This window comes from Micromys minutus (assembly GCF_963924665.1).
Source record: "Micromys minutus genome assembly, chromosome: 10".
Classification (NCBI taxonomy): Eukaryota; Metazoa; Chordata; class Mammalia; order Rodentia; family Muridae; genus Micromys; species Micromys minutus.
This window is the reverse complement of record NC_137979.1, coordinates 33,651,896-33,678,884: the sequence shown is the minus strand read 5'-3', so window position 1 is coordinate 33,678,884 and position 26,989 is coordinate 33,651,896. Positions and strand designations below refer to the sequence as shown.

The 26,989-nt window shown below is 39.1% G+C and overlaps 1 protein-coding gene across 2 annotated transcripts in view; it reads right to left on the bottom strand.

Moving 5' to 3' along the window:
• AP2B1 (adaptor related protein complex 2 subunit beta 1) overlaps window positions 1-26,989 on the bottom strand; it is a 100,697-nt gene that overhangs the window by 45,795 nt on the left and 27,913 nt on the right. For both annotated transcript variants that reach the window (XM_080924339.1, XM_080924340.1), the window contains exons 6-14: window positions 20,506-20,696; window positions 18,135-18,356; window positions 17,294-17,414; window positions 17,082-17,177; window positions 14,816-14,931; window positions 12,041-12,206; window positions 10,520-10,618; window positions 6,816-7,075; window positions 2,823-3,015 (exon numbers count right to left, since the gene is read on the bottom strand). In XM_080924339.1, the coding sequence (XP_080780465.1) occupies window positions 2,823-3,015; window positions 6,816-7,075; window positions 10,520-10,618; window positions 12,041-12,206; window positions 14,816-14,931; window positions 17,082-17,177; window positions 17,294-17,414; window positions 18,135-18,356; window positions 20,506-20,696 (1,464 nt within the window). The remainder of the gene's footprint in view (window positions 1-2,822; window positions 3,016-6,815; window positions 7,076-10,519; window positions 10,619-12,040; window positions 12,207-14,815; window positions 14,932-17,081; window positions 17,178-17,293; window positions 17,415-18,134; window positions 18,357-20,505; window positions 20,697-26,989) is intronic.

Below are 26,989 nucleotides of genomic sequence, written 5' to 3'. Positions count from 1 at the left end.
TGGGTTGAAATTTACTTAAAACCCAACACTAACACTGGGCCTTGTGATATATGCCTGCAATCTCAGCATTAGGGAAGCTGAGGCAGGAGAATCATCAATCTGAGTCTAGCTTAGATGACAACCCCCCCCCCAAAAGTCCTGCCTCAAAAACAAATTGTAAGGCAAGGACCAACACCTAAGATCATCCTCTAATATCAGCACACATTGAAACTCTAACATCCAAATGTGTGTGTGGGCACCGACATACACACATACACAAATACTAAGAAACAAACACAAGCAAAACAAACACAAAAACTCCAAATGCACTACTAGGTTTTACCAGAGCCCAACTACATCAGGTCTCTTGTACAGATATTTATACACATTATTATATAGTTTTGCGAAATGCTTCTATAAAGCAAGAACTCATTTAAGGGAAGGCACTATTTATACAGATTATAAGACAAACTGAAATTACTTTCCTCTTTAGATAACCTGAAAAGGAATTTTAAAAGTGGTCCAGTCCACTGATGCCTGGAAACTCATTTTCCACACAGCCATATTTAGGCTTCTCTTGTGATATTCTTATAAAAGAAATTTAGGTTCTCTGAGTGAATATATTAAACTACATACAGATCTAAAGTAAAAGTAAAGGCTGTTAGCACCCACATGGGGGCTCACAACTAGCTGTAACCCCAGTCCTAGAAGAAATGAAGCCCTCTTTTGGTCTTCAAACATGCATATGGTACATACATATAAAATGAAGACAAAGCACCAATAAACATTCAATTAATTAACTAAAAGAAAGAAAAGTATGATTAAAAAATTTATATATATAACTACAGAGATTCCCCTGCCTCTGACTCCCAAATGCTAGGATTAAAGGCCACTATGTCTAATCTCAAGCAAGTTCTTAGAGCTTTTACATTCACTAATTAAGCTATGCTGACCAGCCAGCAAGCCCCAGGGATCCGCCTGTTTATGCCTCTGAGTGCTGGGCTTACAAACATGTACCACCATTACCTGTTTTTTAGTTGATTGGTTGCTTTTTCTTTTCTTTATCCACCCCCCCCAACAGTTTTTCTTAGTAGCTCTGGCTCTCCTGGAACTGGTTCTGTAAAGCAGGCTGTCCAGAAACTCAGAGATCTGCCTGCTTCTGCCTTCAAGTGCTGGGAATCTAGCTGTGCACCACCACTGCCCAGCCATTACCTGTTTTCTTATGTGGGTGTTGGGAACCAAACTCTGGTTCTCATGCCTATAGCCATCTTCCCAGCTCCTCCAGCAGTCTTTTTCTTTGAAGCAGTATTTACAGACTTTCACTTTTATATATTACTTTATCTATGTACCTGTTAGAATTGTGGCCCTGGAAATATCAAAATCAAGGCCCCCTTTCCACCTCCATTTGTAAACATGTTTGCCCTCTTAGGTTCAATGAGAACAGGGAAAGCAGTAAGGAAGTTAAAGCATACACCTGAGGATACAGTGTTCAACCTATAATTGATAGGTCAATACAAGAGCTATTTCCATTTCTTGGGCAGCTCCATGATATTGTTTGTCTACCTTTAGTCTGAAGAGGCTATATATACAACAATGTAAAATGACATCACTAAGATACCATTCTCCTTCTACAACCAGTCAAGTCCAAATGCTATATTCAAAAGAAACACAACAGGGTTATTAACTTGTGCCAACAAGCTGGAGTTCCCGGCATGGTCTGTGACTAGACTCTGGATACACTGTACAACTCACAGACTGTACCTTAGTGGGTTTTCTGCCAAAACTTAAATGCACCTATACTGACATGAATAACCCATTGACACCAAAATCCTCATAAAGCTTAGGAGCAAACACTGTTCATTATATACAGAAGAAAACAGGGGCTTTTTCTCCCTATTGTTTCTGAAAGCACTTTTTCTACCTAAGGTGTGTGCCTTCCAATGTTGCTGGGAAATACATCAACTGTCAGTCATCAGAGTATCAGACACCTACACTGTAGTTCCAAGGATAAGTAAAATCCACAGGGAGCCATACAACCTATCATTTTCCTAGCCTTTTCCCAAATGCTGACATTGCATTTGCTATTTCTCCATCCTGTACAACAAAACTGGTGGCACATGTCCACAGACATTCTGGACTTTGGAGCCTTTTATTATTAGAATCCTGGAAGCTAATTAAATTGGAAGTATGACAAAGGTAGAAGAAGAAGGGAAAAAAGTTGAGCAGTTCTTCTAATTGTGACAAAGGTACATTTTAGACAAAATGCTCAAATAATTGCCTCATGTGAATAAGGCACAAACCAATAAATATTTAAAATATAGAGGGTATTTTTTAGGGAATATGAATGCTGAAGCAGAGTCTCATTTAGCTCAGGTCTGCCTCAAACTCACTTTGTAGCTGAGATTGACCTTGAACTCCTGATTGATCCTCTTGCCTGTCCTCCCAAGTGATGGGATTGAAGGTATGTGCCACCCAACAAGGCAGAGGCTTAAAAGCCTGAAAGAGGGTGACCATTTATAAAGCCACTTTAATAATATTCAGGACTAAAGGAAAACTTGTAAGAAGCTAATAAAAATAATGAACTCTGGTAAGGACATTAATAATTAAGACTGCCAAATAACATGTTGGCTAAATACCAGAAGTTCTCTTTATAAGCATGCCAACATGATAACCCTATACACGTGCAGCCATACTGCATCACAATGAACAGAACAGTAATGTAGTCTCTAAAGATAGGTAATTCTGTCCTTTACAAAGGACATTTCTGCTCATCAAGAAAAGCCAAATCAAGTTCTTTAGTCTACCAAGAACTAAAAATAACCAAGAGAAACAAAGATGCTTACCAGGCTATCCAGTCCTCCTCCTAAAAGATCCACTGCTCCCATCTGCATGGAGGACACTTGCGGGACATTCACTGGGGGGCCCAGGTCAAGATTTAAAAGATCCCCCAGAAGGTCACCTTGTGAGGGGATGACCTGAGGCTGTTCCAGATTGGTTGCAGTGGTGGTGCCAACAGGGCTATCCCCTGCATCAGTGCTGCAATCAAACAAAGAGGAGGAGTGAGAAAACTGTCTTCATCCATAATACAACAGAGCAGCAAGTGACTGTCATGGTGTAATGACAAAACACTAAAAATGCAATCAAGGTGTTAAACAGAGCCAAGATAGCTCCACTGGTAAAAGCTCTTGCCATCAAGATTAATCCCCAGAATCTATACATGGAAGGAGGGAAGTCTCTCCCACAAGTTGTCTTCTGTGAGGCATGTGCGCACATACACAGTAAACAAATACATGTTAAAACAACAAAAACAAAAAAACCCAAGGAACCATTGACAAGACTTGAACATGGAGGAGTAAGGAAAATGACAGGAAACAAGCATTAAGAAAATGACAAGTGAATCTGCTAGTGGGGAATCAGGAGGGAAGAGAGAAATAGAAGACGCTTAGGTTTGGTCTGTTTTGTTTTACTGCTAACAACACATTCTAGAGTCCCAGCTTCAAGATACTTGATTCTGTTATGTGTGAAGAAAAATAACTCCAGATGTCCAGCAGTCAACTAAAGACAAGTGACTGGCAGTCTAAGCTAGACAACAGAATTTGGACAGAAATGTATACACATAGTGCAGGTAAACTGGCAGCAGAAGTTGTGTTGGTAAGAGCAGGGGATCTAGAATCGGACATCTAAGATCAAATGCAAGCTTCACATAGTAAAACTATAGATGACAACTCTATTACCAAGTTACTTAGTAAGCGGATGCAAAGAATACCACCCAAGCCAGGTTATCATAGTGAGGCTCCAAGGAAAGCATGATGTTAAGTAGTGGAGTCTTGTAGTGTATCAGCAGTGACTATGGTTGGACTGTAAGTTCCCTAAGTATGCAGAATGAAGAGAAGCACTGGAAAAGTTCAGACAGACTTTTTGAATTAACCAAGACTAGTAGTCAGAGAAGAGAAAGAACAGGTGTTATGACTTGAATCTGGAAATGTCCCCACAGGTTCACAGTATGAACATGCAGTCCCTCGATTGTCACACTATTCTGATGGTTGTGGAGTATTCAGGGGATAGATATAGGGCCTGGCAGGCAGAAGTAAATCACTAGAGGCAGGCTTTGGAAAGTTCTATCTGCTTCCTGTTTGCTTCTATGTGAACAAGTTGCTGCCTCCCTCACTCCTGCTGCCATCAATAGGGGTGTCCCTGTCTCAATGCCTTCTCTGATACGACAGAGAAAACCCTGGGAACCATGGGCCAAAGAAAATCCTACCCTCTTGTTTTTGTCACCTATTTTGCCACTGTACTAAGATAAATGTACTAGTTATTTGTCTCACTGCTGTAACAAAATATCTGATAAAAGCCATTAATAATGTTTACTTGGCTCACAGCTGGAAGACTGGCACATCATGGCAGGAAAGGTGTGGTCACAAGAGCAGGAGACAGCTGGTCACACTCTGCCCAATCAGGAAGTACAGAGCAATGATCAAATGTACTCAGCTTGTGTCATATCACAGCCCACATTTTGGGTGGGCCTTCCCAACTAAATTATCCAATCTAGATAATCTTCAGACATACCCTAAGGTTTGTTTCCACAGTTGTTGGAAGTAGACCGTTAGGAGAGGGCTACTGAAAGTTACATTTGCCTCAGTTACTAGCCTGCTCTCTGCTTCTGCTTCTACATAAGCAAACAGATGCTGCACACTCCTACTGCCATGAATAGAGCACTCCTGGTGCCATGTCTTCCCATTAAAATGGACTGAAATTCCTCTGAAACCTACGGCCAAATAACATACTGCACAGGGATGGATAATGAGATCCCTTCTACTCCCTCCTTTAAGGTGTTTCTGTGAGATGTTATCACATGAAAACTAACTGAAACAACATGAGATTACAGAGATTAAAGAGAAGCTATGAAAGATGCCTGAGCAGTATCAATAAAGCTATGTCAAGAAGGAAAAAATAAGGGCAGAAGTACAGATAAGCTAATCTTTGCATATGACATTCTACCAACTTACAACAATGCCATCTAAGAAATATAACAGAATATGTACATTTATTAGTACCTCAAAATAGAAGGTAAAATGCACAATTTTCCTCACTACAGTCCTGTAGATTCAAGAGAAATATGGAAGAACAAGACAAATCATGATTATATACTCAAGAAATTCAATATCCAGTGTTTCCCTTTGTGAAGTCATCAAAAAATAAAAACACTCTCAAAGTTCTCAAAGGTTAACTTGTCTTAAATCAGACAGCTCTTTACCATATCACTTTCACAGAGCAGCTGGCAAACATTGAGCACGGAGACAGCACTTCACTCTTTGCCAAGTGATTCTGAAAAGCCCTGCATGCCGCCTTTGAACCTCTGAAAGAGGCAGACTCAAGCTTTCCAGGGTTGCCTTATTTCATGTCACAAGTGCAGCATTTACTAACTTTTGTTACGAAATATTTAGTGAAGAACTGTATAGACATGTCATTTTCAGCAATTCATCCATCTCTCTCTCTCTCTCTCTCTCTCTCTCTCTCTCTCTCTCTCTCTCTCTCTCTCTCTCTCTCCTTTTGGTTTTGGATGGGGTGGGGTGCTGGTGATTCAACAACATAGAGGCCTTATAGGTATTAGGCAAGCAATCTATCACTGAAATACATTCCTAAGCCAGCATCCCCATTTATACCAAAGGGTATTTTTCTTGTATCAGTCTTTAAAGACAAAAATAAGTACAAATGGAAAGGGGTTTTGATAAGGACCTAGGTATAAAGCCAGACCCTGTTGCCCAGGCCAAACTGCAATCCTAGCTTCATGGGAAACTTCTAGGCTGCACAATGAGTTCTGGGAACCTCAAGCACATAAGACCCTGTCTTAGAAAAACAAAAGCAAAAAGAGTTTATTAGTGTTCCTCTACCCTGATTATAAAGTTGAGGGAGGTAGAAAGTTGCAAGTTTCCTGTGCTCTGATCCAAATACACTTTCCTTACTGATCTCATTAACCTAATTTAGTGACAATACCACAAACTAGGCATACAGAATGGAAACCTATATCTATGTGTAGACTCTAAGCTGTATACATCTCAATCCTGCCGAAGTAGTTTAATAGTTTTCCCATAGCCATTTATTCAAGATAATTAGTATCTTAATAATGGTTCTCTGTATATGTGGGCATGTGCCAACCCATGAAGGATAGAGTACATGTGTTGTTTCTCAGGTGCTGTGTTTATTTTTTTTTTGAAAGATATCTTTTTTTCATTTATGTGCATACATCTTTGTATTTAAGTGCATGTTCCATATGTAAGGAGACCAGATGCTGATCATCTGAAGCTGGAGTTACAAGTGGTTGTAACTCAGTGTGGCACTGGCAACTGAACTCTGGTCCTCTGGAAGAGCACCAACAATGCTAAACCACTGAGCATCTCTCTAGCCCAAACTAGCTTGCTTTTTGGGACAGCATCTCTTATTGAAACCTGTAGCTTATTGATTAATTTGGCAAACCAGTGAGTCCCAACAACTTCCCAGTCTCCTGCTCCTCAGTGCTCACTACAGGCACTCACTCCCAGGCCTAGCTTTTTTCCACTTGGTTTCTGGAGATCAAATTCCCTTTATCAACTGAGCTATCCCCTCAGTCACAGTTTCTAATACCAGGGACTTAGGCAACTTCTAAACGTTATCAATACAGATAATATTCACCACAATTGTCTATAGTTTTATTGTAGACTGGAAGTCAGAAAAAGAAGCTCTTTAGAGCAGCATGACTGTAGAATGCACAGCAAGCTCCTGTCCAGGTACAGAGCAGAAGAAGACAAACTGCCTAAACAGCAAGTGACTTCTTGATGAAGAGACCTCCACCTGCTTACCTGCCATGATGAATTGGCAAGTGTTTGCGATGAATCCCATGACTCCCTTCCACAAAAGCATTTGGAGGTTTATGGTACACAGAGGCCAAAGAACCAATGTGGCAGATGAGCTCATCCAGGAGGGTAGGCTCAATGAGGTCTGTTTCCTCAGAGATCAATGGCTTCTCAGACAACACTACTTCTTTGGCTGTCACAGGGTCAGTTGAAAGAAGGCGCCAATAAATATAACCCCGATCTCGAAGGTCAGGATTATCTGAGTCCTAAAGAAAGCAAAGGCAAGGTGATTTAGATGAATCTGTTCTCCACAGAGACACCAAGATGTCAGACTTACTGTCAAGGCACTGTTGTAGTGACTTATGCAGATTAGCTACTAATATGATATTTTATTGAGACTTGAAAATAGTCTGTTAGTTATAATTTTATATGCCTAATGTTTCAAGGAACTTAAAAATATATTGAGATGGGTTAATGCCCAGACTCAAATTCCAAAGTAAGAAGAAAAAAAAAAGCATTTTAATCCAGGAATAGTTAAATGACCATGGGAAATAAAAATAGTATTTTAAATAATCACATTGAGGTATGCTGAGATAGCTCAATGGGTAAGGCAGTTGCTGATAAGCCTTGTGAGCTGAGTTCAACCTCTGCAACCTACATGATAGGAGAGAGAAATGAATCCCCACAGTTGTAACTGACTTCTATAAGCACATTATGATGTGTGCGATAAATAAAAAAGTGTCAGCCTTTAATTTTTATTTTACTTGCACTAATGTTCTACCTGCATATATGTAAGTGCTACATATATATATGTATGTATGTATGTATGTATGCAGTACCCACAGGTTAGAGGAGGGTGTCAAAGCCCTTGGAACTAGAATTACAGATGGCTGTCAGGAACTATGTTGGTGCTGGAAATGAACTCAGTAAGTACTCTTAACCACTGAATCATCTCCTTAGTTCTCATGTATAAGCTTAAAAAAACAAACAAACAAATAAACAAACCCAAAACTGCTACAAAAGCCATGTTGAGGTACACACCTCTAATTCCAATACTCAGGATACTGAGGCAGGGGCATTGCATGAATGAGGGCATCCCAGGATATGTACTGAGTACTGAGCCAGTTAGGGCAGGATAGCAAGACACCCTCTTTAAATTAATTAAGTAACTAATTAATGAAAAGTAATAAATATGCCCATGAATATTGGTAGGGATTTTCTTGACACATATTAAACCTTACATTTGTTTTCCTCATACATTCCTTAAATTTTAAAAAAATGTTTACTTATGAGTATGTGTCTATTTGACTATATATGTACTATTTGTGTACAGAGCCCATGTAAACCAGAAGGTTGTAAAGATTCCCTGGAACTGAAGTTACAGACATTGTGAGCCTCCATGCAGGTACTCAGAACTGAACCTGGTTTCTTTACAAGAGCAGCAACTGCTCTTAACCACTGAGCCATCTCTCTAGCCCCATAACTTCCTTCTTGATTTAAATAACTTTATGCATCTCCTATGGAGACACTGGCTAAATCCCAGTAATAGAAAGAGACTGCATACAGTGCCTGACTCAAGAGCTCATACAAAAAATTAAAACAAACAGCAACCCCAAAAGACCCAAAAACAAAGCATTAAAGAACATACAAGTGTATGTGCTTTCAAAAGGAGTAACACGTGAATTTAGTGCTCTTTTTGTTCTAGTTTTAAAATAATTTTATGTATATTCATGGCTTAGAAAAATTATAATCTGCTGAGTGTACTGGCACACACCTTTAATCCCAGCATCCAGGAGGTAGAACAGGCAGAGTTCACTGAGGTCGAGGCCAGCCTGGTCTACATACTGAGATGAGACCCTGTCCTGGAAAGAAAAACAAAAGCAAGCAAACAAATTATAATTATGCCACACCAAGATTTAAGGGTATAAAATTTAAAAAAAAAAAAAATCTTTGGCAATTATCCAATCCCTTCCTGCGCTCCACTCTCCACTCTTGATAACCATGGCTAGTGGGTTTGTGTGTCTGTCTTGATAAGCACACATACTTTTGGCATAGAAACTAGTTTCATATTATACACATTGTTCCATAAGTACTTTCATACACATTCATACACATAATAAAAATTAAAAATGATATTCTAAAATATTTCCAAGAACACTTATAAGTAAATTTTAAGAAGTAATTAGTAATAGGAAAATGACGGCTCAGAACTGGCAAAGTAATATAGAAGGGGTTTGAAATTTTCATAATATATCATTAGAAACAGAAGAAACAGACAGAAAAATGGTTAATCCGTCAATCAGATTCCATGTGTAGATATATCTTAATTGACAATTATGTTAAAGCCAACCTTTTCTCAAATTCAATTCAAGACATTACTAAATCATCATTATTAGTTACACTATAAATAAAAAAATTATTTTGATTTTTATGGATCTGAATGGCAACATGATTTTTTTTTTCCCAGTGCTAAAAACTGAATATAGGGCACCATGCATTCTAAGCAAGTGCTATTATGACTGGGTACATTTCCCAGAACTTCAACAATTTTTTTAAATTTATATTGAGACAGGGTCTCACTAAGTATCTCAAGTAGACCTTGAACTTTTTATCCTCCTGACTTAGCCTCCCGAGCAGTTGAAATTCCAGGCCTGTGTCACCAGGTCTGGCTATGATCTGCTATATAAGGTCAATGGCCACATTACCAAATTAGAATCCACTTGAACATTTTCTCCTGACCAGAAATATGTAATGTGATGGTTAGGGTTAAGTGTTAACCTGACAGAATGTATAATTACCTGGGAGATAGGGCTCTGGGCATGCTGAGAAGGGAGGTGTAGATACGTCCATTATGTAACTGATATACTTAAAAGATCCATTTTAACTATTGGTGGAAGATCCTGGTGATATGGATGGAGAGAGGAACCTGAGCAGCACAAGTGCAAGATCTTTGTTCCTGACTCCAGATACAATGTGATCAGCTCCCCTATGCTCCTGTTACTGTGCCTTCCATCACATGTTGGACTAGAATGTGTGTGAACTGTGAGGCAGAATAAACTCTCTTCCCGAAGTTGCTTGTTAGATTATTTATCACAGTGACAGAAAAAGAAATAAAAATCATATACTTCAAGTACCAAAACACTTAAGGAAACAGCATAAGCCCTGTAAAGTGATCTCTATGAGAAAGGCACCACTTTGAAAGGCAGATCAAGAACATAGCACTAAACCCTGTCCCAAATGAACCTTGGGAAGTATCCTTACTAGTTCTATTTCAACTAGAGTCATCTGAGAGAGAAGTTCGATTGAGAAAATGCCTCCATAAGACCAGACTGTAGGCAAGGATTTTCTTAATTACTGATGGGTAGGGGAAGCCCAGCCCATTATTAAAAAGGCCAACACTACTGGGTCAGTGGTTCTGGGTTCTATAAGAAGGCAGGCCGAGCAAGCCACAAGGAGCAAGCCTGTAAGCAGCACTCCATGGACATCTGCTCCTGCCTCCAGGTTCCTGCTGGGTTTGAGTTCCAGTGTTGGCTTCCCTCAATAGACTACGATTCAGGATATACAACCAATAGAGCCTTTCCTCCCTACACTGTTCTTCATTGTGGAGTTTACCACAGCATCAGCAGCCTTGAATGAGACAAGAAGTACCATTGAGTCTAACCACTGGAAGCACCACAAATCAGCCTTGGAGATGCTCTCAGATCTCTCACCTGTGTGGCCAAGCTCAAAACCTGTTGGACCAGCTCCTGTGTTTCTGATGGCTTCTTCAGAAACAACTTCACGATGGCAGTAAGCAGCGTGAGCTGCACCTAAAAAAAAAAATAAAAATTAACATCATCTCTAATTCATAATTTCTCAACTACGAATCACTGATGTTGGTTACAAGATGAAAGGTTAAAGCTCCAGCCTGTATAACTAATAGCAGCCAAAGCAGTCTCTGAAGTACAAAGTAATCACTGACCATGCGCTAGTCTCTTATTTTCCAGCTGCATTTTTTTATATTAAAAAAAATGGCTTGTTTCTGGGCCAGATTTCAATTGTTCTTTCTTTCTTTCTTAAAGATTATTTCTTTTATTTATGAGTACACTGTAGCTGTCAGACATATCAGAAGAAGACATCTGATCCCATTACAGATGGTTGTGAGCCACCGTGTGATGACTGGGAATTGAACTCAGAACTTCTGGAAGAACAGTCAGTGCTCTTAACCATTGAGACATCTCTCCAGCCCCTGTTCTTTCTTTTTAATAAAAGTTTATGAGGATGATGATGATGATGTGTCTGTATGCATGATGTGTATGAGTGAGTACATGTATCACAGTACACACATGAAAGTCAAGGACAACTTTGTCAAGTCAGTTCTCTCCTTTACAAGAGTTCCAGAGACTAAATTCAGGTTGCCAAGTTTGTGCAGCAATCACTTTTACCCTCCGAGCCAGCCTTTACGTATATTTTTAAAGTACATACATAAAAGAAGTAAGACTGGCTCTTGATCAAACCATGTATTTACTTTGGCCAAAGCTTACAAATCTGAAGGGCTCATAAAATCACTTGCCATACTGGGATAAGAGCCAAAACAGAATTGTGTCAGATTAGAGCCAATTAGAGGGAGCCTGCTGTGCCACTATTAATATTAAGCCTATTAAATTACTATAATAGATTACGTACACAAACTTTTATTTACTATGAGCACAAATGCCAGGGAGAAAGGGCTTAATAATCTGACTGCCTCTCTGGGTCTTGACTCTAATTTTAGTAGGAGAGAGGGACAGATGGGGAGAAATCTAATTATCTAAAGATAATCTCTGCAAACCTCTCTATTCTGTAGTGTAACGAGCAACAGCAAATACCAAACACTATATAATCATCCTTAAGTGTCAGAAAACAAAAACCTGGTTTTTATTCACTGCTCTCCATCACTGCAGGAAAGCTTGCTCACTTCTGGAGCAGCACCTGCAGCGATAAGAACTGACTGTGTAGGTGTTTCTCACTGTCTGGAAGCGTAGGCTCACCAACCTGTGCTTCAACAGTCCTCAAATGTTCCAGTGCCCATTACAGTCTATGACCCACTGCTCTAAGCTCTGCAGCTGTTTTCTAGGAAACAGTACTGACCAGAAGGATCATGGCTTTTGAGAAGAAACCATGACAAACAAACACACAAAAAATTAGCTAACATTTTACCTTCTCGGTTCTCACTGTGAAGAGATCTAGGACACAGGATGGAAGAGACTTACCTGAGTGCTTTCATCATGAAAGCCCTCCAGGAAGCTCTCCAGTAATTCATCTGCATTATCAATTCTTTCAGCATATTCTCCTACAATCCAAATCATAGCTGCTCGGGCATCAGGCTCATCCAGGGAGTCTAAGTTCTCACAGAGTGTGGCAATAATACTTTCATACCTGTTACAACAAACGGACTATAGTTATTAAGGCCAAAATTAAGAACTGTATTTAAAAGTAGAAGCTCAAAAAACCATACACAAGAGACTTCAAACCACAAAGGTTTTTACTCAATAGAATGTAGTAAGTCAAAATTTTATGGCTTAAATTTTTCTTCACATATGCTTTTAAATATTTTTATTAACAATTTTATAATTTTGTGTATATTGCATTTATGGGTGTGTATCACATGAAAACCTGGTACCTGTAGAGGTCAGAAGGCATTGGATCCACTGGGAGTGAAGTTACAGATGACTGTGAACCACTGTTCTTCAATTATGGTTTCTTGTATTTTGCTTACTTATTTTGTTTCTGAGACAGAGATTTTATGTAGCCCTTGCTGTCCTATATTTCATTCTATAGCTCTGGCTGGCCTTGAACTCACAAAGATTCACCTGCCTCTACCTCCAGAGTGCTGGTACTAAAGGTGTGTGCCACCAAAACCAGCTCAATTATGTTTTAGTAACTAAGCTTTAAACTTTTACAAGAGTTCATGAGACAGACTTTTACAGGGGAAAAATTAACCTGTGGTATTAAGGAAACACTATTATCTTGTGTCTAAAATCAATCTTTAAATAACTACAATAAAAAACTTTCCTAGTATGCATTCTGACTTCATGAACACATTAGTAATCTCACTTTTTAGTAAGATGGAATTTGAAAATAGGAAATCACAACTGTCTCCTATTGCGCTTCTTCTATTTTTGGGCGCAATCCTTAATGGCCTGCTCTATTTTAACGAAGGGAAGATCTCTTTCTAAAACAACAGCTCATAGACACAGCTAGCCTAGCTAGCCAGCTTGCCCCACCTATATCCTGCTTCCTGGCACTAGGTTTACAAGTGTGCCACCACACAGGCCTGACTTTTATATGGATGGCAGGGATACAGCAAGTGCTTTATCTGAACTATCTCCCTAGCCCCCAATTACGTTTTTATAAAAGAGATCTTCACGCTATTTCTAATACAATACACTAATGACCAGCCTATATTAAGAAGTTCAACAATTTATTTTTATTCTTATAGATTGATGGCCCTCACATGTTTTACCATGCTAAATCTATGTCCTTTCCTAACATAATTTAAATTTTTGTTTTTTTTTTTAAATAAGAGATTAATTTTTTTTAATTAATGAAGACTGAACCTAGGATCTAGCATATGCTAGGCAAACTCTTTCCCAATGAGTGGTATTGTAAGCCTACTCCTTTCTTCTTGTTTTAACATGGGGTCTGGCTAGGTTACAAAGGTTAGCCTGAACTTGTACTTGTCCTGCCTTGGTCTCCTGAATAGCTGAGATTATAGGCCTATGTCACCAGGTCTAGCTGTCTAATGTGATTTTAAACATTACACTAAAACAGACTAAATGAATGTGGATGACTAATATACTAGGCCAAGTGTCTGTCCTATTCTTACTTAGTAAACCAGGCTTTTGACTATTTTCTTGAAATTAAACTGTCACAATCCCTTATTTACACGTTTTACACAGTTATCTATTGATCTTTTTGTTTTCCCTTAACCTATAACAAAACAGTTTAGAAACCCGATCCTTGACTTTTGGGGGTAGTTCAGTAAAAGGTGTTAGCCCTCATTCTGAAAAATACACTTCTCAAAAAAAAAAAAAAAAAAAAAAAAAAAAAAAAAAAAAAACCCTCACAACAAAACCCCAAATCCCACATGAATTCTGGACTGTGTGTCTCAGAACCAAAGTATTTTTGTTTTATAAACTAAGAAGTCCCAATCTGAAAACTTTGTGATGTAAAAGTTTTGTGGGAGCAGTTACAACACTTCAGCAGAGGCCAGAGGGAGTAACTTTCTGAATAAACTCTGCTGTTTCTCACAAGGTATCGGGCAAAGTAAACTACTTGTCTGTTGCTGCCCTGCTTTTTTTTTTTTTAAGAAGAGTGGCCTCATGATTCATCTATCATATTAAGATCATTCTGAGAGGATAAAGTACATAATCATTTGTCTGACATAAAAATAGGTTTCCTATTTAATGGTAACTTTTACAACAATCTTATGTGTTTGATTTAGTCTACGCCAGTAGGCAGTATATACTTAGCTAAGCCTCATTTCTACAAAATAATAAAGCAGCTGTGTGCGGTGGCTCAAGCCTGCAATCCCAGCACATGTGCCAATTTGAAACTCTATTGCCATCTTTTTTTTTAAAACCAAGATTTTGTTTTGTTCTTTTACTACAGGTTTTTTTTTTTAAAGATTTATTTTATTTATATGAGTACACTGTACTGTCAGACACACCAGAAGAGGGCATCGAATACAATTACAGATAATTGTGAGCCACCATGTGGTTGTTGGGAATTGAACTCAGGACCCCTGGAAGAGCAGTCAGTGTTCTTAACCACTGAGCCATCTCTCCAGCCCTTCCATTCTCATCTTTAAACAACAAGTCTTAGTGTCTGTTGCTACCAACTTATGCATCTCTGACTTAAAAAGATCTACTATGACCAGTTATATTAAGAATAATAATTCTTACTGAGTCAACTTCAAAGTGTCTTACTTATATGTTTCCCATATAAATTATTTGAGAAAGATTATTTCAAGACTTTTGACATACTTGTTGGGATATTTTCGGAAGATGTCCCTGATGACAACAATTGCTTCTTGGACCACATAATTTACTTTGGTCTGGATTAGATCAAGCAGTGTGCTCACACAGCGTTCTGCTGATTGCTAGGGAGAGAAACATCAAAACTTAAGTCAATCTAATAACACTATCTCAAAACAAAAAGAGAGAGAGAAAAAAAAGGAAACATACATATACTAAGACAGGCACTGGAATCTGCTAAAGCTATAAGAGGCTAAATTATACAATGTATATCAACATTAGAAATTTTAGAAATATACCAGATTTTATTCATTAGAAAACGTATTGAAAAGGGTTTTGGTTTGGCTTTATGTGTTCTGCTAGGAGCAAACCTAGGGCCTTGTGAGGCTAAGCAAGAGCTCTACTATCTCTATCTTCCACATAATGCTATTAAGTGAGGAAACATTAACCTGGACAACTGAAAAAAAAACAGAAATAATAATAAAAAATAAATAAATAAACCAGGGAGGGTATAAGTAAAGGAAGGTAATTAAAGAACACATCAAAACTCAGAATCCTTACTGGAATTCTTAAGTGGACAAAGACTAAATAGGGTGTTTTTAGTGTTTCTTTACTGGTCACTCCCTTCCTCTCTTCCTCCCTCCTACCTCCCCACCCACCTGCCCTGTAGCATGAAATCTGAGCTCTGGTTCTCATGACAGATCAGCAAGTACTCTTAACCACTGAGCCATCTCTGGCCTCCTGCAATGTGTTTTTAAACCTCCTACAAATTTTGTATGGACTTACAAATATAAACTTTTCTCTCAGTTATCTATGGCTCAAAATATCCTAGAATAGTTTGTTTGTTGCTTTTCTGAGATGGGGCTTTTCTATGTAGTCTTACCAGTCCTGGAACTCACTCTGTAGACCAGGCTGGACTCAAACTCAAAGATCTACCTGCCTCTGCCTCCCGAGTGCTGGGATTAAAGGCATGTGCTACCACATCTGGCTTCTATTCATCTTTTATTAATTGAATACATAATACAAACTGATAAAATAAATTTCTTGATATTGTTTGTTTCTTTCTTTCTTTTTAAAGGACAGGATTGTGAGAAAAGTTCCCAAAATTCAATGACAAGTCTCAACAATTATCCCTCAACTATTACAGGTCATTAATTCATATGCCTCTTGTCAGGATTCAAAAGGAAGCACACAACACCATCTAAAACTTTTGACTCCTACAAGCCTCCAGATTTAGTCATCTAAAAGGGATGGAGGTATGAGGTAAGTAGAATCACTAAGATACAAGTCCAGTCTAGACTCTGGGAAAGTCTACAAGTCTAAAAAGTAATCGATAAGTGGTATTATATTAGGGCCAGCCAGATAGATCATCGGATAAAGGCTCTGGCCACTAGGCCTAATGACTTGAGCTTGATCCCCAGAGCCTCATGGTGGAAGGAGAAAATCAATTCCCACAAATTATCCTCTGACTTCCACATATTTCCTTGGCTCATGCTGCCTCCTCAAACAATAAAGGCATAAATACAATAAATAAATAGTATCAAAAAAGTTAAAATCAAAATACCTAAGGACACATATTAACCAAAAGCAATGTGTGGAAATGAAAACAAAGTAAAAGCCAGGCATAGTGGCTCATGCCTGGAACCCTTCATTTGGAAGACTAAGGCCAAGGGAATGTGAGTTTGGGGCTAGCCTGGGCTATATAGTAAGACCCTGTCTTAAAAAGTAAAACCAACAAGCATACCAAAATGCTTGAGGGAAAGTGGGTTTGTTGAAAAGATAAAAATCTATAACTAAGAAATCAATAAATAATAAAATTATTTATAGATATGGAAGTATCAAAAGAAAAATAAAAAACAAGAGACTTTAAAGTCATACTTTTTGGGAAGTGGGTCTAGGTAAAGAAGAGAAAGAACCACGAACAGTGAATGTTTTGTTAAAAATTCTTTAATCTGGGCCTGAGAAGGCTTAGGGATTAAGAGCAATGGCTGTTTTTCCAAAGGACCTGGGTTAGAGTCCCAGCACCCACATGGTGGTTCATTTACCGTCTGAACTAATTCCAGAGGATATATAAACCCCTTCTGGTCGACACAGGTAGTTGGCACATACAAGGTACCAACATAAGGCAAACAAAACATCCATATACATTAATTTTTAAAATTATTTTACTCATTAAGTATATGTTTTATTATTCTGATAAACGTCAATGTATATACACTGTAAAAGAATGAACACTCAGCACCCCATATGTGTGATCTCATCTCTGGAGCCTTACCTCCACTTTGATGGCACACCGTCCAATGGCCCTCACAGCTTTACGGACAAAGTCCACATCAACTTCAGTGGCATATTCCTTCAGCTCTGCCAGAACCTGTCAAATATCCAAGTGGATAACCTTAAAAGAGTTTCAGCAGCAACCCATGGACTTCTGAATGCCAGATCTTAGGCTCTAAGCTGGCACAAACTTAGGATGGCTTAAGGTCTGACCTGAGCAATGTTGGCTTGGGATGCAAGACGAATCATGATGTCTAACTTCTCTAGTTTAACATAGATAGGATCATTGTACTTCACAAAGAAGACCTTGATTTCCTGCTTCAAGATTTCAGGTCTGTGAAACACAAAACACAAGAAAGGAAGGTGACGGAATGTATTTACTGGCATAGCCTGCTCAGCCATCATTAAAATCATGTCAGCCGTCCTGCCTGCCCTCTTCAGGGGAAAACCCTCATAAATGTCCTGTCTAAACCTACTATAGCAGCTGCACTACTATGTAACATTTTCATTTCCACCAAGTAAAACTCATACCAAGCACAGCACTTAGCACATTCTAGACAAGTGTTCTGCCATGAACTACACTCCCAGCCCATCTACTCTCATCAACTCCATTTGGCATCTGACTTGCATCCTTTAAATATGAGAATATGTGTTACCACAGAGAGCTGCTGAGGAAGAACATCCCAGTTCTCAACTACAACTTTCCATGGGGAGAAGCACCTACAAAAAGCAAGCTGGCTGGAAGTGGTGCTGCACACCCTTAATCCCAGCTCTTGGGAGATGGAGGCAGGCGGATTCCTGTGAAATGGAGGCCAGCCTAGTCTACATAGTGAGTCTGTTTCAAAAAACAACCGAGTAAAAACCAAAGCAGCCCTGAACTGCAACACTAGATAGTTACTATGGAAAGAAGAGTATTAACTGTAAGCAGCTATTCCTGCGCCAGCTGAGCTCCTATACAGTAAACATTTCACTTCCACACAGTATAGAATGAAAGAGCACCAGTCCATGAAATTTATATAAAGCTTAATTTCAAGATCACAAACGTATTTCCCACCTTTTCTGGACAATTAGGTTGATGTTCCTCAGGGCAACATACTGCACTTCTGGCTCCCCAGACAGCAAAGTGACAAGTGGAGGTGCTAACTTCTTGAGCAGCATATTGTAGTAGTCAGAGTCCTTGGGTAACAATTCTAGAAACTTCATTAGGACTTTTACCGCTGAAAGCACCACTGCTGAATTGGCATGAGATAGCCGAGGCGTCACTCGCTCACAGATGCTGGGGGCAAAAAGGGAAAATTAGCATCTAGGATTATGGTACCTTTGCTCAATTCATTCCCTCTAGTAATGCTTCAGAGTTCCATGGGCAAGTATTAATTAACTAAAGACTCAATTAGAAAAGTCAAAGCTCCATGCTTAAGTCAAGATGGAATCCAACACTGCAGAAGCCTCATGCCCAGAAAACTACAGGCATAACAGGAGCCTCAGTAGACTCTAGAAGCCAGCAATAGGGAGATCCAAACCAGAAGGAAATTAGCAATCCCCCACACTTGCACTCACACCAGTTTCCTTGTTTCCAGTCCTCTGTCTCCCCACATAATGTTAGAGCTCCCTGACTCACAGCTCATCTCTACCCAACCTATAGAAAGACAAACCAAGTACTCTAAAGTTAATCATAGCAAAAGGTGTCAACAACTTGGGACCTGGGGAGGAAATGGATGAAGGGAAAAACTACACAACCTCTTTTGCTTTCAGACTAGTAAGAAAGACTCAGGAACAGATAATCGCTTGGTTTTTAGTATCAGAATATTAGCCCAATGTTCCCCCAATTCTTCTTCTAGCCCCTACTATCTAAACTTAGACTCTTGTTCACACATGCAGTGTTCTCTGAAATCAACCTAATTTTGCTAGCTCTTGGGCAGCATCGTGAGTGACTCCTAAGGATACAAGAAAGTGGCTGCTTACTCTTTTCCTATGGCTGACTCCTGACTTTAAAACAAGGTCCACCCTCTTACAGAGACCTTCCTCATTATTGCTTTTTTAAAAAGTATAATTTTAAAAAATAAAGTGAAGTCTTTCTGGGTGCAGAGTGCGCAGCTCCGATTCTAGCTCACAGGAAGCAGTGGCAGATGAATTTCCGAGTTAGAGGCAATGAAATAATAAAATTAGTTTGAGGCCAGCCAGGTCTACATAGTGAGATCCTGTATCGATGAACAAATTAACAGAAAAACAAATACAGAGGCAGAAGGATCGCAAGTGTGGCCAGTTCATGCTACGAAACACAGACCATCATTCAACATAAATAAAACCATGGGCGTGGAGGGCGTCCTCTTTATAATCTTACTCTAAAAGATCTGCCATTTCTTAGAGCCTTATATTATCTGTTAGCAGTAATGAAATATGACCTATTACATATTTTACTGAATATCCATATTGTATAGACCCCCTACTGCCATTCTTTAGACTAAATGATGAAGGAAGACCATGATTTTTGTCTGTTTCAAAAGTACAGAATCTAGGACACAGGACTTAAGAAATATTTGCTGAATTAATTACTAATTCAGTGAATTAATGAGTGTAATATCAATGGCCAACAGAAAATGAAATTCTCAGTAAAGTTCTCTCCAGAATATAAATGTAATTTCAATGGTGGAAAGAAACTGCCAGCAGCATTAGTTAAGTCCAGAAGGAATTACTTCCCAGACAAGTGAAGAGAACTTACATTCTAGTAGCTTGGAAATCAGCTTCAGCCAGGCAAGAAGGTTCTTATCTACCGTAATTAAAATATGTCAGCTTTAATGAAGAGCCAGCAATTCTTCAGAAGTACTTTGCCTAGTACAGTGCTTTTAAATACAACATGCTCAATTTAAAAATTGGTGGGAACTCCAATTTTGTAAAGTGAATTGTACTTATGTATATACGTGTTAAAGACATTCAATAATAAAGTTCTGACAGTCAAAAAAAATTTGCAACATGTAAGTGGTAAAGAGCTGAGCAAAACAATCAAGACATGTTGTCAAAAGCCTTAAATGTAGTCTAACGTGACTTCTATATACAATGGCAAGATGCATATATGTTGCTGACTTTAATATACTTATCCTACTAATAAATTATAGGTATCATTCAGCTCAATAATTAGCATGAGAAATCTAACAAGACAGACACTGTGTTATTACAAGAGCACACATTCATCATTTTTGTTTCCCAAGTGACCGAGAACTGGGAGACAAGTGGAAAAACAACTAAACTATTTTTGTGTGTTTTAGCAGTTATAATGTTGTTAAGTCCAGTGAGAAAATATGCTAGGGATAGAAATGTCCCCTTAATTTTCTGCCTTCCTCAATCTGATACTCTCATATTAAGAGCAGACATTTTATATTATTCAGTCAGGCAAGACCGTCAGCTGATACCCACATAGGCAGACTGACCTCTGAGCTTCCCGGTCATCTTTAGGGTTGTAATTAGACAGGCAGTCCAGGATGAAAATCTGGCCCCATTCAGTGCACTCATTCAGGGCTGTGAGCAGTTTATTGATATTCTGAGGATTCAGATCAAGTAAGTTGCTGTTTGGATGAGATTCACTGATCTCAGACAATGCTGCTACAGCATTAGCCACCACCTAGAAAAGAAACAGAATGACTTTGATATACTCAGAAAAATCAAACTCAGACACAAACAACCTTGGTAGGATCACTTCACAGATCTCAAGTCACTCCTAAGCATTTTACCCAGTTAGACAGCTTTCAAAACAGGTACTAAGCCAGCAATGATAGCATATACAGCTTCCAAGTAGTCAGGCACTCCAGAATTAAAGCAATTCATATATTAACAGAGTCACAGATGCTGCAAACTGAAACATTAACCACTGCAACAACACTCAAAACTGTCACTAAAATTAAGACACATCAACAGCTATGAAGCTAAAATTGGGTGTTAGCTTGTATCTCTAATCCCAGGTCCTTTCAAGTTTGGAGCTATCATCAACTAGCTACAAAGTAAAAGCTCCAGGCCAGCCTAGACAATAGAATGAGACCTTGCAAAAAACCCAAAAACATTAAAGAGTAAAATCTTAATAAATAATTGCATTATGTAACAGAGAGAAATCCAGGTCAAATTATCCATGCATGTGGACAACATGGAGGTTACACTCCCAATTACTCAGTATTATCACACAACTTAAAGTAAGGTAAATGGACTTGAAACCAGAATTCATTAGTACACAAAGCTAAGGGAACACAATCTTTGTACTATGCAGTTTGCTCATCTGAAAAGCCAGGAAAACTTTCATTTACTTCATAGATTAATTTTAGCTTGAGAATGAATACAAGTCTAATAATGTTATGCATTAAGAAATCATTATGGGGGGGCTAGATGGCTCAGCGGTTAAGAACACTGGATGCTCTTTCAGAGGACCCAGGTTCATTTCCCAACATCCATATGGCAGCTCACAACTATCTGTAACTCTAGTTCCAGGGAACCAGACACCCTCACATAAATGCACATAAAATAAAATTAATTATTAAAAAAACACAAAAAATATTTATGGGGCTGGGGGGTTAGCTCGGTAGTTAAGAGTAGTTGACTGTTCTTCCAAGACACTGGTTCAATTTCCTGGACTCACAAGGCAGCTCACAAATATCTGTAACTTCAGCTGCAGGGGGCATGACTCCCTTATATAGACATACATCAGGCAAAATACCAATGCACATAAAATAAAAATAAATTAAATCATCAGAAAAAAGAAAAATATATTTTAAAAATTTCCATGCTAGGCATGATGGTGGCACATGCCTTTAATCCCAGTAATTGAGAGGCAGAGGCAGGTATCTTGAGTTTGAGGCCAGCCTAGTCTACTGAGTAAGTTCTAGGGCAGTCAGGCTACACAGAGTAACCTTGTCTTAAAACTCAAAACCATAAAGCCTATACAAATTTAAGGCAGTAATATTACTATAATCCTTCAAGTAAAAAAAAATTTGGACTTAAATCTCTAAAGCTGGAGTACATTTATAATCAATCATGACATTTTTTTCCTGGGCATGCATGCTTTGCCTGTATGTACATCTGTGTACCATGTGTTCTTGAAGGCCAGAGGAAGTATTGGGTCCCCTGGAAATGTGGCTGATAAAACCTGAACTTGGGTCCTCTGGAAGAGCAGCAACTGCTCTTAACAGTTACGCCATTTTTCCTGCCCCTAATAATCCTCATTTTAGTGGAGGATGCTTTTCATAAGAATACAGAAACGAATCATATATATTATGAAATCCTACATTCAATGAAATATGGTTTTCAAATACATCATTTCTTTAAGATAGCAAGGGAAAAAACTGATACCCTAGACGAGAAAGTACACTTGTACCTTGACCCACCAATATGTGAATTGTGCAGCTACAAAACAAGGTCAATAGTTTACATCAAAATTACAGGTTATTTTTAATATAACTAATATTTAAGGTTATTTTAAAATTTAAAAAGCACTCATAAACAAACAGCATAATAAAAATACTACCCTATGGTTCTGTACAGGTATGTTTTAACATATATTTTACAGCAAAGATCAGACTGATAAGGCTGACTATAAATATTTCATAAGCTAAATGACAGGAATCAAGAAGCAAGCTTCAACAATTACATACTTCTAAAAAATCCTCCAAGAATCTTAATTCATAGTTGATTCCTACTAAACCTGAGTTTTACAGCATTAGCAAGAGAAAAACATATCTATAACTTAGATATCAGTTTTATTGACCACATTACCAAGGTAATATGCAGAGTACACCAATCATGAGAATAAACACAGAAAGCAAGTATCTAAGAGACAGTGATTTAATACATAATATAAGTTAGCAATAGCCATCATTATATAGAAAATAAGGATGACAGAAACAGAATTCCCTTGAGCTATAATCTGGTGATCAGAGTCACAGATGAAAAGAATCGGGATTATTTAGTAAATATTAGACACTACTATGCCACAAAGCAAATCAGACCTACTATGTCATCTGTGACAACACACATGAGCTTCTTCTCAAATGCCTTTGTTCACTCCATAATCATACATGAAATTCAGTAACACTAGAAAATGTAAAAAATGAAACAATGCCTGTGGCCCCAGCACAGGAGGTGGAGGCAGAAGGATCAGTGGTTCAAAGTCATCTTCAGTCATATAAGAAGTTTGAGGCTGGTCTAGGGTACATGAGACCATGTACAACAGCAGCAGCAACCCCCAAACAAAAACAATAATCATTCCCAGATACTTCACATGCAGGGGAAACATTTTATTTCCCATGAATAGCATGCCTGACTAACCTTATTTTAGAATAAAAAAAGTCAAAATGTCTTATGTCAACTCCTTATTTACTGCTCTGTCAACTGTCAACACATCCGATCTTGGTTATCAGTCTAAAACAAACCTATCATGACCATTTCTGTTCATGTATCTGTGTGTGTGTGTGTTGTTTAAAGTTAAATACAAGGTTTGTTAACAGAAAATGTAGAAACCATGAGACATAGAAAGAACAGAAGGATAGCAAACACTTGGAGGAGCTATAATCCCCACTACAATTATAGGTGATTAGAAATTAAAGCAAGTGTGTAACACAGCTAATATGGTGCAAGCTCTGATGCTTAATAGGCAATCTGTAATTATTATCATATTAAAACAGGAAAGCAAATACTGAAGAGTCAGTCTAGTAAAAACCTACAGAATGATGAGATTAGAGGACCGTGCTGAACAAAGCCTGAGGGACAAAGGCAGCACTGGTCATGTCACCAACCAAGTGACAGAGCAGATGAGCCATTCACTCTCCCAGCATACAGCAGACTTCCTTTCCTCCTAAGCTCCCAAGGTTGCTTCTACCCCTCCACCAGCCTCTTTCCTGTCAAAGTTTCTACTATCTGTTTTCCTTGAAATTTTGTACAATGGTGCCTGTTTTGGAAATAAAATTTAAAGATAAAGTGGTAAGTTAAAAATTCCCTTCTTCCCAAAGGACGTTCTTTAGAGAACAATACATCAGTTTGGGACTTAGGGGAAAGTCCCCAAAGAGCAAGCTCAATCCTGGCAGCAAACATCCTAGCATCCCCAACAGTGACTCAGAAGTGTTCCCTTTCTCGCAGTGTCACTGAATTGGAACTGTTAAGACAAGTCTAATACTTCCTCCCTAGGAGATTGTCCTTTATTTTAGAAACACTACTATAATCTCAGAAAAATAAAGAACATATAAGAAAAAAAAAAGATCTTAAGAAAGTTTTCTCTGAAAGTAAATTTATAGCCAAGTGTGGTAATACACACCTATAACCCCAGCATTCATGCTGTAAGGACAGGAAAACCACAAATTCAGAGCTAGCTTTAAAGAGCCCTTGTCTCACAAAAACAGGGTGGGAGAGGAAAGAAAACTTATAAACTGAGAAACTGAGCTTTCTTGATAAACAAACTGATTTATAAAACATTGGCATCCAGGACTGGAAAGATGGCTCAGCAGTTAATAGGCTGGATTCCCAGTGCTCACAAACACACACACAGAGGGGAGCGCACGTGGAGGCAGAGGCAAGCAGATCTCTATGAGCTCAAAGTCAGCCGCCTCCTCTACAGAGTATGTTCCAGAACAGTCAAGGCTACACATACACACACACACACACACACACACACACACACACACACACAAAAAAAAAAATCTTCTCTTTACAAACAAACAAAAGGAGACTGGAGAGATAGCTCAGTGGTTGAGAGCATTGACTGTTCTTCCAGAGGTCCTGAGTTCAATTCCCAGCAACCACATGGTGGCTCACAACTATCTGTAATGGAATCTGATGTCCTCTTCTGGTGTGTCTGAAGACAGCTACAGTGTGCTGACATGCATAAAATAAATACATAGTTCTTTAAAAAAAAGAACCCAAAATAAAACAAAAAGTTTTATGTAGGTGTGGCTGTCCTGGAACTGTCTATACAAACAAAAGTGTTCTCAAACTCAGAAATCCACCTATCTCTGCTTCCCAAGTGCTTGGATTAAAGATGTGCATTAACCAGACCTGGCCTAATTTTTTATATAAAAAAATGCATGGTGAATGGGGGGTGGGTCCTCAGAGGCTCCCTGAACTGGAATTACAAGCACTCATGACAGAGATGCTGCTGTACTTGGAAGAGCAGCGCACATTTTTAACCACTGAGTACCCACCCTCCAGCCTGTATACTCCCACCTCCTGAAGGCACTATCTGTTTTTGAAGAGGAAACAGAAAGATTAAGCAGCATTAGCATAGAGCCAGTATTAAACAGACAAGGAGCTTTCAGCTCAAAGCTAGCCATTCCTCTGTCAACTAGGGTACTGAAAGTCAGCTTTAAATACAGCAGTGAAACTAACTACAGGAAGTCCTATTACTACTTGTAGTAAGGCACACCAATACTGTCTCAACCATCATAACTCCAAGGGTTATGGTGGACATTTTATAGCTCTTGACTGACACCTTATTCTCATATCAGAAGATTCTGAGGTCATTTATGCAAATGTTCTGCTGCTTTCTCTCTAGGAAGCCCTTCGAAGTGACTTTAAGAACACTATGATAGATCTCTCAAAGGACTCAAGTCCTTTAAGACCTCGGCTCTGAAGGTGCAGTGCTGCCACCTTGTGGGACAGCCTGAGAAAAAGTGGAACTCAAGCAAAAGAATTCACACCTGTCTTAGATAAAGATGGATACATACATCATAGTAACAGTGTACAAATCATTAAAGGCTTTTTGCATTCAAAAGCTATACTACTTTGAAAATATTAAAATGAAACATTCCTAAGTGTTTGGGGTATGCATACACCTAAATTTAATTCTTGATCCATAAAGGGAGTGGTCATAAATAGGTTTGGGACTCAGAACCAGGCTGGAGTCCTGGCTGGGGCACACAGCTAGCGGCACCACATCAAGACAGTTCAATCTCTAAGTGCACAAATTAAACTGTAACATGAAACAGCTTCTACTTCAGACAGATGTGAGAACTAAGTGAAATATTTTACATAGAAGCATCTATTATTGTGCATAGCATATAGGTATTCCAAATTAAATTTCTCTTTCCAGGCAACATAGAGCAAATCAGTCTTTGGAGCTTCTGTAGTGTTGAGCTGGTACGTGAGGACTCTGATGTTACTGGCCACTCATGCACTTGGTCTACCTGTTATCAGCATCTGATCTCACTGTAAGACGAAAACTAGGGTGCCAATTCTAGCATTTTACTTAAGGTTACTTTTCAGTAATTGTAATACTGTATTTAAGATTAAAAAGTACAAAGAGCTGGGTTGCTGTCAATTCGGGATCTGCACGTGAAAAACTGAGCTCCCAGATCAGCTGCACAGGCGCTTTTTGGACCAAGGGTGAGCCTGAGGCACAGGCCTGGGAAGGTCAAACCAGGAGTTCTCGGAGCGCAGAGAGCTAGTGCTCTCTGAAAAGGGTCCCTTCCAACCCACAGTGAGGGCCAGGTCTCTACCACTGGGACTCAGGATCTGTCCTCAGGAGGCTGAGCTCCCAGATCAGCTGCACAGGCACTTTTCTACCTAGACCAAGAATGAGCCTGAGGCACAGGCCCACCTGCTGTTCTGCAAGGGAACACCTGGAGTTCTTGGAGCACAGAGAACTGGTGCTCTCTGGAAAAGGGTTCTTTTTGGCCGGAAAAAGAGCTAGGTCTCCACCATTAAGACCCAGGACCTGTGGGCAGAGAGCTGAGCTCCCAGAACAGCCTCTCAAGAGGTCTCACACCTGAGCCCATGAAGACAGAACTGAGTCACTGCCATCAGAACTCACTGCCTGACCATAAAGAGTCAAACACCCAGGAGCAATCTCCCTCCTGAGCCCACAGGCCTTCAGAGCCACAGGAGAGACAAGCACCAGTCAGAAACAAAAAGATCACCTACAATCACTGACAACAAGATGGCAAG